General features: G+C 45.0%; 1 protein-coding gene across 1 annotated transcript in view; it reads left to right on the top strand.

Annotated features, from left to right (window-relative positions):
- The window catches only part of LOC126985197 (HEAT repeat-containing protein 1-like), a 125,256-nt gene that overhangs the window by 45,813 nt on the left and 66,531 nt on the right, over positions 1-12,912 (top strand). The window contains exons 13-14 of the mRNA XM_050839754.1: positions 2,854-2,986; positions 3,565-3,748. Of these exons, the coding sequence (XP_050695711.1) occupies positions 2,854-2,986; positions 3,565-3,748 (317 nt within the window). The remainder of the gene's footprint in view (positions 1-2,853; positions 2,987-3,564; positions 3,749-12,912) is intronic.

The following is a 12,912-nucleotide window of genomic DNA, read 5'->3' as shown; positions in this document are numbered from 1 at the left end:
ACCAATAAGGGAGAGAATTGGACCACTGAGGGAGAGAATTGGACCATTGAGGGAGAGAATTGGACCACTGAGGGAGAGAATTGGACCACTGAGGGAGAGAATTGGACCATTGAGGGAGAGAATTGGACCACTGAGGGAGAGAATTGGACCATTGAGGGAGAGAATTGGACCACTGAGGGAGAGAATTGGACCATTGAGGGAGAGAATTGGACCATTGAGGGAGAGAATTGGACCATTGAGGGAGAGAATTGGACCATTGAGGGAGAGAATTGGACCATTGAGGGAGAATTGGACCATTGAGGAGAGAATTGGACCATTGAGGAGAGAATTGGACCATTGAGGGAGAGAATTGGACCATTGAGGAGAGAATTGGACCACTGAGGGAGAGAATTGGACCATTGAGGGAGAGAATTGGACCATTGAGGAGAGAATTGGACCATTGAGGGAGAGAATTGGACCATTGAGGAGAGAATTGGACTAATAAGGGAGAGAATTGGACTATTGAGGGAGAGAATTGGACCACTGAGGGAGAGAATTGGACCACTGAGGGAGAGAATTGGACCACTGAGGGAGAGAATTGGACCATTGAGGGTGGAGCATTGGACCACTGATGTATAGAAATGGATTGTTGAGTAAACAAACAGAATGTTGGGCATCATTAAAAGATACTTTTATTCAACAATAAAGATGTAATACTTCATTACATATGATAGTTTAGTCAGACCACATGGAATATGTGTACAGTTTGGTCTCTCCACCATGCAAAGGACATTGCTAAATTAGAAGGTGTTCAGCGTCAGGCAACAAAATGATCCTTCTCTTCAACAAATCTCTCTGAAGAAAGGCTTTCTCTCTCTTAACATGCTCTCTCTTGAGAAACGCTCTCTCTCTCTCTCGAGGAAACTGATCGAATGTTTTAAAATACTTAATGGTTTCACGAATGTAGACAGATCAACATTGTTTATGATCGATGACACTTTTGCATATGAGGAACAATGGCATAAAACTCAAATGTAGACAAGTAAATTCAGACTGCATCAATTTTTCTTCACCAACGTTGTAGGGAGAATGGAATAAGCTCCCACATCAGTGGTCCAGTGTAACACAATTGACTCCTTTAAACAAGCTGACCGTCACTTCCTTGAACTTAATATTAACTAGAGTAGAAAAGCAACGTTTGGAGCCATCTGATTAGTGAAGATTCATCTAGGTTTAAGGACAGACCACCTTGTCTGGACCATGGGTTCTGTGTGGTATGTTTTTCTATGTAATTCTATGTAATTCTCTCTCTCTCTCTCCCCCCCCCTCTCATGCCTGTTCCCACTGACAGGTGTACGATGCTGAGGAAGAAGATCTGAGGTAAAGGAGCTGCAGTCCCTCTGTCACCAGCTGCTTGAGGTCACCTTGTGTCTCCTCCATAACGTGAACTTTGCCTTGACCTCCACAAGGATAAATCTGCAGGTGACTTGTTGAGCTCTTGGCCGTCTCTCTGAGGCTCTGACTTGTAACTATAAAACAGTAAATATAAGTTTCAGTTGAAATACCCCAGCATGGCTTGGTTATCTCTCCCTGTATTAGCTCCTCCACGCTCTCCATGTGTGTGTCACCACACCGTTTTCTCCTCTGCCCCAAGACCTTGTCCTGGGTAACACACACTACACCACTCTCTATTTCTTCTTCCTTCCTGTTTTACTCCTTCTCTTTATCACTTGGACACATCCTTACCTCTTGCTTCTTCAACTCCCAGGTCTTTCTTTCTCTCTCATCATCACTCTCCCTCCTTGTTTTTCCCTTGTGTCTTTCCTCCACACACCATGTTTTCCTTACCCAATGTCTAGGAGCACGCAATTGCATCATAACTTCTTGTGATTCCCATAATATCCAGTTCATTTTTCCTGAGGGAGTCATTTACTTGTCTTTCTATGCATTAACTTCTTTGCCATTGTCTGTCTCTCCTCCCTGTGGCTCTTGTTGGAATGCCCTTTAACGTAGACAAGTGCCAGGTCCTTCAAGTTGGAACAAGAAATAAGAAGTTCGATTATGAAATGCGCGGCATTAAACTCACAAGCGTTCAGTGTGTTAAGGACCTGGGGGTCAAAATCGCGTCAAACCTCAAATTCTCACATCAATGCATCGATGCAGCAAATAAAGCGAACAGAATGTTGGGCATCATTAAAAGAAACTATTTATTCAAGAATAAAGATGTAATACTTCCGCTCTACAATAGTTTAGCCAGACCCCACTTGGAATATGCGGTACAGTTTTGGTCTCTCCACCATGCGAAGGACATTGCTAAATTAGGAGGTGTTCAGTGTCGGGCAACAAAAATGATCCCTTCCTTGCGCAACAATTCCTACGAAGAAAGGCTTTCCACCCTTAACATGTTCTCTTTTGAGAAACGTCGCCTCCGAGGAAAACTGATCGAATGTTTTAAAATACTTAATGGTTTCACGAATGAAGACAGATCAACATTGTTTATGATCGATGACACTTTGCGAACGAGGAACAATGGCATAAAACTCAGATGTAGACAAGTAAATTCAGACTGCACCAAATTTTTCTTCACCAACGTTGTAGTGCGAGAATGGAATAAGCTCCCACCGTCAGTGGTCCAGTGTAACACGATTGACTCCTTCAAAAACAAGCTCGACCGTCACTTCCTTGAACTTAATATTAACTAGAGTAGAAAAGCAACGTTTTGGAGCCATCTGATTAGTGAAGATTCATCTAGGTTTAAGGACAGACCACCTAGTCTGGACCATGGGTTCTGTGTGGTCTGATTTTCTATGTAATTCTATGTAATTCTCTCTCTCTCTCTCCCCCCCCCTCTCATGCCTGTTCCCACCCTGACAGGTGTACGATGCTGAGGAAGAAGATCTGGAGGTAAAGGAGCTGCAGTCCCTCTGTCACCAGCTGCTTGAGGTCACCTTGTGTCTCCTCCATAACGTGAACTTTGCCTGTGACCTCCACAAGGATAAATCTGCAGGTGACTTGTTGAGCTCTTGGGCGTCATGAGGCTCTGACTTGTAACTATAAAACAGTAAATATAAGTTGCAGTTGAAATACCCCAGCATGGCTAGGTTATCTCTCCCCTGTATTAGCTCCTCCACCACCCCACGTGTGTGTGTCACCACACCCATTTTCTCCTCTGCCCCAAGACCTTGTCCTGGGTGGAACACACACTACACCGCTCTCTATTTCTTCTTCCTTCCTGTTTTACTCATTCTTTTATCACTTGGACACATCCCTTACCACAGATTGCTTCTTCAACTCCCAGGTCTTTCTTTACTGTCATCATCACTCCCCCTCCTTGTTTTTCCCTTGTGTCTTTCCTCCACACACCATGTTTTCCTTACCCAATGTCTAGGAACACAATTGCATCATAACTTCTTGTAATTCCCATAATATCCAGTTCATTTTCCCTGAGGGAGTCATTTACTTGTCTGTGCTGATATTACACACAGCTGTGCCACATGCCCCCAACTTTACCTTCTATGCATTAACTTCTTTGCCATTGTCTCTCCCATCTCTCCTGTTACCCGTTTCTTCTTCCCACTTCCACAGGACGGTTCTTCACCTCACTACAGCGCAAGGTGGTAGAGGTGGTGGAGAGGCTGGTGGCTCTCCTCCCTCCCTCATCCCTCCTCCAGGTGTGCCAGGGTCTCCTCTCCTCCCCTGTGGCTCTTGTTAGGTGCCGTGCTGCTGAGCTCATTAGTGCCAAGCTGCAGCCCCATCTTAACTACTTCAGGTAAGCAGTAATAAAAAGAGTAATGGTAGCAGTAGTAGTTGTAGTAATGGTTATGGTTCTTCTATAGCTGCAGTGATGCATCAAGTTTGGCAGCATCTCATTTTGCAGATCTTTGTTTCACTGTAGTCCTCAGTGCTCCATGGTTAGACTTCAACAGAAAAATATCAACACTGCAAAGATTGGAAGCTAATCATCACTTTCCCCCATGGAACTCTCTGGATCAGCTGTTTGATCTTCTCACACACCCAGGCTGATGGCAGAGGCTAGTGGGCCCCAATGCCGCCATCTCAGGGTAATAACAAATGCCTTTAGCCTGTCTAGTGGTATATAAGGGTTCTGGACACATATCTTCACCTTCGATATGACCAAGACTGCATCCCATACCACCACTTGCACAAGTAGGCATTCAATCAATCAATCAGATGGGGCATACACTTGGGGGGGCATGTTACCCCACCCTTCCTATGATGGGGACTTTGTTTGGGCAAGTCTCCGTGCAGGCTGCTTCTCATCCTACATGCCCCCTGGCAAGATCTATTGACTTGTTCAAGTCACAAACTCTTTGGGCGTCCCCTTGGCCTCCACCACTCAGGATTGTCTCTTACAGAAACAACCCGATGAGCAGGGTTGGCTTCTGGGTAGCATGCCACACACACGTATAGCCGGAGTTGGCGTTGACAGACTATGCGGGTAATATATGTTGAATCTGTCTCATGGAGTAGTTGTTGGTTTGACAAAGTCATTCCAATGATATCTCATGATTCTGTGTACACACTTATTACCTAAGGCAGTACGATACAAATAGGCAACATACCACACAAACTAGTTCAGAGACACAAGAGGCAGCACAAAACGTAAGCAATAGATGTTGTAAATAACGCCTTAGGGAAAGTGGCTGAGTGCACACAAGTAATCATACTTACGTACACAATGTAAGTGTCTGCAATCAGGGAGTTGATCTTACCAACTTTACTCATGTGCTGTCTTTAGGAACTGGACCCTCCAGCACCACCAGGGAAAGAAAATATGAATCTTTTACCATGTTTCCACACAGGAGTAAGTTGGATCACAAGCAAAGGGAGTGCCTATTGGTAGGATGTAGGACTGTTAGTATTACTGAGATCCACAAAAGAGCATCAAGGGAAAATTAAATCCTGACATGGTCCTGAACAGTCCCGCCCATGAGCAGACATGGATATAAAAATAAAAAAGACAGTGATTGTAAAGTAAGGAGAAGAATGAAAAAAAGAGTGGGATGAACACAGTGGCTGATGATTTAGAGAGGGGCTGATGAATTTTGCTTCAGACTTATGAACGTCAACAAGAAGAATAATGTCATTTGGAAATAGATTTCACATTTTAATCATATTGGAAACAAACGAACCGAAAAATTGGTTTGATGCACAAAAAATTTGAAGAACACGCCCACTGCATTGTGAACCATGACGTGCTGTGTGAAGAGTCTGGAGGTGAGGCAGTAATGCACTGCGGGGACGGTGCTCGTCAGTGCCAACAGTCTTCAAAAATACAATCAGAGCATCAACCATTCGACAATGACAGTTGCATGTTGAGGTTTAGGAGCAGAAACTTTACAGTAATGGCTGCACCACACTACCCAACAGTTTTAACAAGCAATCCATCCAGCAGGAAGGATTCGGTTCAAGGCTGGATGCCTCAGAACAGTTAACACCAAAACGACGGCCGTTGTCTTCATAGAATGTTACTGATGTGACGTAGAGAAACAGCTGCCGTTATATTTTGTAACTGTATACTCTCAATTTTTTTTTTACAGCACAGAGTAACTCAAGGGAAAAAAAAAAAAAAAAAAAAAAGCCCTCTAACTGTTGCTCTCGTATAGCAATTAGAATAGAGTGGCCAAAAGAGAGGTCAATTTTGGGTGGAGAGGTGTCTTGATACACTCTTCTTGAAGGAGGTCAAGTCATAGGCAGGAGGAAATCCAGAGTTTACCAGTGAAGGGGCTGAAAGAATAAGAGATGCTGGTTAACTCTTGCATAAGGGGTTTGGACTGTCTAGGAATGAGCATGAGTAGAAAGTCGTCTGCAGCGGGGCCGCGGGAGGGGGGGAGGCATGCAATTAGCAAGTTCAGAAGAGCAGTTGGCATGAAAATATCGATAGAAGATAGAAAGAGAGGCAACATGGCGGCAGAATTTAAGAGGTAGAAGGCTGTCAGTAAGAGGAGAGCTGATGAGACGAAGAGCCTTAGACTCCATTCTTTCCAAGAGTGACTGTGAAAGCAGCTCTAAATCCCAATATTTTACCTTTAAAATGCCTGATACTTACTGGGACCTGCCAGAACTGGTCCTTCTTAGAGACTCGAGGCTACTGCCTTGAGGAGTAAACAAACATGGCGGAGACTGCAACAGTGAGAGAAGGGTATCGGGTATAAAGTTTGTACGGGCGTACTGCTGGGAATACCCACAAACGGACCTTCCAAGGGCCCAGCAAACACTCAAATTAATTAATAATATACTGGATGTATATGGATATATGGTACATATGAATATTAACGCAAAGGGGAGAGACGAAAACTCACTTATACTTGATGGCAGGGAGGGAGACGATCAGTGCGGCGCTCTTACCTTTCAAGGGGCCAGTAAACACTGATGCCACAGGCTGAGCGCAGTGTTGCCAAACTATTGTACTCATTGCATTGCATTTTTTCGTAGTTTCCGACCGATAACTACAGCAAAAAACAAAGACAAATCAATGAATAAGCCTTAACGCTAACTCTTTTAACTTTCCATTGTTATTTGTGTAGGTTACGAGAGTTTGAGGCTTAAGAATGGTTAATATGATGTAAAGTACAATAATTCGGCACCTTCGGCTGAGTGGGAAGGAGCCGTCCACTAGTTGGTTTACATACAAGCATGGTTAAGCATCGTCACCTAATTTTCTTCCTGACTGTTGTTAATTTATATGAAGTAGCAGTAAGTACTACTGTTATACATAGTTACTTTAGAAAAAGTTGTTGTTGTTGACGTAGCAGTGATCGCCTCTTTGTTTACAGTACCCTCTCGAGTTTCGCGCTATCTGAGTTTCGCAATCCTCGAGTTTAGCGCTTAGTCCTAAATTCTTACCATCACGACTTTCGCGCATTACCGCCACGAGTTTTGCGCTCCTTTGACATGTTTGGGTCACATCTACCTACTGTCGGCGTCATGCGTGCTGCCTTAACCCTTAAACCGCTGCAATCGCTTATATAATCAAGCCTCTCCGATCCCGTGACGATGTGATCGCTTATATAATCATGAATTTTCGCGCCGTATGTTTTGAATTTTCCTGGCATGCTTCCTTTCAAATGTGTTCTCGTGATCACTGGCAACTTAGTCATACCTTCACCAGAGCCTGAAATTCTACGATAAGGCCCTCATTCAAGTGTTTGTGGAAATGTAGGAGGCACCTGGAAACTCTCCTGACCCACCCGGTAGTAATCTATCCTAACATAATAGAAAACGTGGTAGTGGAAGAGAAAATGGAGGTTGTCGAGGCAGACTAGATTACAAATTTTTAAAGTTTACATGAAGCTAAAACTTGGAGGAAGGAATTATGTCATGTGTAATTCATAATAACTTGGATATAATACGTAACAGTAAGCCTCTTTGCACACAGGTGTGTGTGTGTGTGCGTGTGTGTGTGTGTGTGTGTGTCTCTGTGTGTGTGTGTGTGTGTGTGTGTGTGTGTGTCTTGGCCCATGGTGTAAATCAGATTATTTTTACATCATTATAGTTCATTACCTGATTGAGAGAGAGAGAGAGAGAGAGTGAGAGAAGAAGAACACATTGGGAGGAAAAACAAACAAACAAATGCAGAGAGAGAGAGAGAGAGAGAGTGTGTGTGTGTAAAAATATCTGTATTTTGTTGGACGTATCTTTATCGCAGTGTGGCAGTAAGAATTATTATCTATGGCCCAGCCCGGAGAGAGAGAGAGAGAGAGAGAGAGAGAGAGAGAGAGAGAGATAGAGAGAGAGAGAGAGAGAGAGAGAGAGAGAGAGAGAGAGAGAGAGAGAGAGAGAGAGAGAGAGAGAAGAGCACATTGAGAGGAAAACAAACAAGCAAATGCAGAGAGAGAGAGAGAGAGAGAGAAGCCACGCGGGCAGATGTCCACCACTTCCACCCGCTCCACCTCATTCTACCCGACATGTCACATTTTTCCCGCACTTTGGAAAGCGTGCGAATTTTTAGGGCCTATTATTTGCTCTAATTATTCATGTACGACTCTGAACTACTGTAATACATCAAGTTACATTTTTCTCATTGATGACATACTATTAGAGTTATATTTTTGCCTTTTATTATAATGTTAATATTAACTCACGAAGGAAAAATATCCGGCATTTAGTCTTCCGCAGTTTAAGGGTTAAAAGGCGGTGTCCAACCATTGGGACTATGGGCAACTGTGGTTGTGGGTACGAGCGTGGGTACCTAAGGGTGTATGTAAAAAAACAGACGACGGCAGTGGCTGAGGAGTGAGGAGCAATGGAAGATGGACCACCAAGAGACTCGTAAAATGGACTGGCAGAGCTGCTTTGCTTACTACTTGATTAACAAGATAAGAGAACACCCCGTGCTGGGGAACCACAGTCCAAAAAACATTTTTTTCGAGTCTATGAAAATTGCAGATCTCCCAGTGATGTTTTCCTCTTCTTCTTCTTCTTTTGACCTGTAATGCATGGCAGCGACGGTGAAAAATAACAGTGGAAAATAGCAAAAGGGCATAGAAAACAAAAATCAGGGAAAGAAAAGAACAGAAAAACACCTGAGTTCAGGGTGAAGTGTATAAGTGCGCACAGTGAAGTAAATAAGGGCCGCTTTCACAGTCACTTTGTTTGTTTTGAACGTTACCAATGGCAGCGATCGACGCTATAGTTTTCCACATGAAATTGGCCTATGGGGTAGTGGTGGCTGCAGAGAAAGCGACAGGTGTTGAGAGTGTGTGGTAAGGTGCGGGGCGAGGCTAACCCCGCAGCCGCCACGAGGTGCCGTTGTAAAGGGAATACCTCCAACACCATCACATCACATCACATCACTACCCATCGGCCAGTTTCACGTGGAAATACTAGAGCGGTGATCGCCGCCATTGGTAACAATCAATACAAACAAAATTACTGTGAAAGTGGCCCTAAGTGCATGTTGTGAAGCATAAAAGTGTGGAGGAGGACCTAGAAGCAATACAAAGCATTACAGGTCAAAAGAAGAAGAAGGTCCACTATACACTGGCCAGTGTTGCAAGAAATATCTTCCCGCTGAAATTAGTCATTCTGCTGTCCACCACGCATGCACGCTGTGGGAATACACAGCATTAAAAGTGTTAATTTGCCTGGATTTGTTCTTTTTTGTCCACTTGTGGTCTTTGTGAGCGGTGAGGGAAATATGGAAGCAGTAAGCAAGTTGAACCTCTCTGCGAGCTATTTTGCGATTGCGGAGGCAGTTTACGTTCAACAGGCATTGAAAAGTCAATCATGATGTTAGTGATTTGATGATATATAACAGAAAGAGTTAGCAGATTATACCATAACACACAGAAAACTACCAGAAGCTATAGGTTTGTCCAACTGTACCACAGGTGACTGTGAGCAACCACCCTTACATTAGCAGACGACACCACGTGGATCACAAGCGTGTATTCAGAACTGCCAGCCAATTGTAAGGCAGCCGCCTTCAACTGTGGCTTGAAAACAAACTGTTCTTACTTCCTATTTTCTGCCTATTACCAAGGTACGTATTTTGAGATAACAAGAGAGTAAAGTAAAAAAAAATTGTGATAACAAGAGTCAAGTTGAAAAAAAAGTAATTTTTTTCCACGGGCCGGAACCAATAAGTGCTTTTTCATGTATTTCAATACCTCGAGTTTCGCAATCCTTGAGTTTAGCGCCATACCTTCAGAATGAAGCAAACGCGAAACTTGAGAGGGTACTGTACGTTTGCGGAGAGGTTTGGTGAACAAACATCTACTTCAATTTAAGTGGCAGTGTACCACAAAAACTTCACTAGCCAATAAACAAAAACTGAACCTTCACCTTATAAGAGGCAGGGTGATTTTCTGGGTCTTTTTTCTGGAAAAAAAAGTGAGTCTTATAAGCAGTCAAATACGGTAGTTTTGTGAGCTGGTGTCACCAAGTGGTGCTCCCGGTGGCAGGGAGGCAGCAACCCTTGCCTATCACTGCAGTCAAGAGGCTGACCAGGAGGGAGCAAAGAGCCTTATACTTCCCACCTTGTCTTTTTTCCTCTCATGGTTGAGTCTAGCAAGAACTGATCGTTACTCTGAAGAATACTTTACTACTCACTTTTACTCCCCCCTGGAGCTGGATGGGGAGGATGGAAGGTTTTCCTTCATGTAGTCAGAAAGGCATAAAGTTGAATCCATTGTCCTGTAACTGCTGTGTCCAGACTCACCTGGTGGTGGTTAGGGGGTGGCCCAGGCCATGAGGGCTCAGAAAGTGAAGGGGAGGAAGAACAGTGAGTGGTGGCTGAGTGATCAGCATGTGGGTGCGGTGCCCTGGAGGAGCCAGGTTCAAGTCCTGCCTGCCGCTACAGGCTGACAATTTTCAGTCAGTGCTGAGTAGCCTGAGACTGCCCAAATGCTGTCCTGATGACCACCTATCCACCCAGACTATAGTCAGTTCCACCAGACCAGGTGGGCCTAAACATTCAAGGATGGACTCGCAGACTTGGCATCGTTGCTTGGGTGATGGTGCTGCGCACTCATTGGCCAATTCTTAACTTGTTCTAACGCTCATAAAATTGACTTTGTATTCCTACCTATACCCTTTTTAAGTTGTAAGGTAATAGATTGCTCCGATAAAAACTAATGCAATAATATCTTTATTGATAAGTATGTGCCTTTTGAACTACAGTAAACTCTAAGTTATCCGAGTGCACCGTATCCGACCTCGCCCGTATCCGGGAGTTTTAAAAAATTTCATTTTATCCCAAAAAATTTTTTAAATTGTCGCGCGGCGTCAAAAGTCATTCAAATTGCCCGCGCGATGCCTCTAAGCTCTGCCCGGGCAGCGTACCGCACCCGTAAGGCACGCCCCAGCTTGCACGTAGCAATGATATTGACGTCCTGGTGCGAAGGTTCGCAGGAAAGCTGTGTGCTTCGCAGAACAACTGGCACATAAACGTACTTGCTGAGTGCTGCAGATCATATCGAAGTGACGAGAATCAAGGCAGTGCGGGTTTAAATGGCGGGAGTGTCAAAGGACTGTTTAAATGAAACACACAGTGCGAACCCTAACTTAAGCCTTGATGACTGCCTAAATCCAGACTGGGCTAGGTGAGTCTCTGTGGAGAAGGCGTGCGGGTCCCCTAGCACTCTTGCGGGAGTGAGGGCGGAATAAGAAATGCGGATAAGTACCGCCCTCAGTCCGACATGTGAAAGAAGGATTTTACCATGCTTACGGTAAGGCAAGTAAAGGGGCCCGCAGGGGTTCGGGAGTCCCGTGGGCCAACCCGATCTGGAGGTGCGGGCTGGCCGTAAATCGTATTTACTTCTTGTGGCTGGCCTCCCCATGGTTCCGCTGGATGCACTGTGCAGGAGGTACCCCCCCCTGGCTCGCAAGGGCAACACAGTGTAACTAAACAGCCACAGATCACTGCGCAAGCGGATGCGCCAGGTTGTCATTGACTCCTTGGTTATCCTCCCCACTCACACTCAGAGTGGGGCGGCCTGGCATACTTGCCCGGCGTCTGTGGGCCTTCGGGCTCATTGTTGAGCTTAAAAGGGTAGTGCCCTGTGGTGCCTGCCCAGGCGTCCATATAGAAGCCTGCTTTGAGCACTTGATACCCGTTGCCGGCCCAGACCAAACAACTATCCCCTATTCTTTGACAACACCCAGCTGTCACCTTCCTCAACACTAAACATTCTCGGTCTATCCTTAACTCAAAATCTCAACTGGAAACTTCATATCTCATCTCTTACTAAATCAGCTTCCTCGAGGCTGGGCGTTCTGTACCGAGTCCGCCAGTTCTTCTCCCCTGCACAGTTGCTGTCCATATACAGGGGCCTTGTCCGCCCTCGTATGGAGTATGCATCTCATGTGTGGGGGGGCTCCACTCACACAGCTCTTCTGGACAGAGTGGAGGCTAAGGCTCTTCGTCTCATCAGCTCTCCTCCTCATACTGATAGTCTTCTACCTCTTAAATTCCGCCGCAATGTTGCCTCTCTTTCTATCTTCTATCGATATTTCCACGCTGACTGCTCTTCTGAGCTTGCTAACTGCATGCCTCCCCCCCTCCCGCGGCCCCGCTGCACTCGACTTTCTACTCATGCTCATCCCTATACTGTCCAAACCCCTTATGCAAGAGTTAACCAGCATCTTCATTCTTTCATCCCTCACGCTGGTAAACTCTGGAACACTCTTCCTTCATCTGTATTTCCTCCTGCCTACGACTTAAACTCTTTCAAGAGGAGGGTATCAGGACACCTCTCCTCCCGAAACTGACCTATCTTTCGGCCACCTCTTTGGATTCTTTTTAGGAGCAGTGAGTAGCGGGCTTTTTTTTTTATTAATGTTTGTTTTTTGTGTGCCCTTGAACTGTCTCCTTTGCTGTAAAAAAAAAAAAAAAAAAAAAAAAAAGAAAAAGAAAGAAAGAAAAGAAAAGACCGCTTCGGGTATCGCTCTGGTATGCCTTCTGGTTGACCCGGGTGGTAAAGGCTGTGGTGCTCGTAGCCTCAAGGTTGCTAATGCAGCTGTGCAGCAATAAAGCCGCGGGCGTGCACCTTAGAACAGCACAGAGCGTCGGCCTTCCTGTTTTGTAAAACTGGACCTGTAAAAAGTTTCTTGTGGCATAAGTCCCATAATGAGTACCACTTTTAATCTTAAATGGTGTAATAATAATTATGATATATCCTTATGCTGACATATTTTGCCAGCGTGATGTGTGACCTGTGAGGTCAGGTCAGGTCAACAAGTTCCTTCCTTTCCTCATCTTGTTTTTGCTTCTCACAGAGAGAGAGAGAGAGAGAGAGAGAGAGAGAGAGAGAGAGAGAGAGAGAGAGAGAGAGAGAGAGAGAGAGAGATGGGTTAGGTGGGTGGGTGGAGCTTGAAATGTTAGTTTTCCACTCAGTTCAGGACATGACAAGGTCGTGTCCACTCAGGTCAGGACATGACAAGGTCGTGTCCACTCAGTTCAGGACATGA

This window comes from Eriocheir sinensis, chromosome 59 (genome assembly GCF_024679095.1).
Source record: "Eriocheir sinensis breed Jianghai 21 chromosome 59, ASM2467909v1, whole genome shotgun sequence".
Lineage (NCBI taxonomy): Eukaryota > Metazoa > Arthropoda > Malacostraca > Decapoda > Varunidae > Eriocheir > Eriocheir sinensis.
Note: the sequence above shows the minus strand (reverse complement) of the source record. Positions and strands in the feature narration are given on the sequence as shown.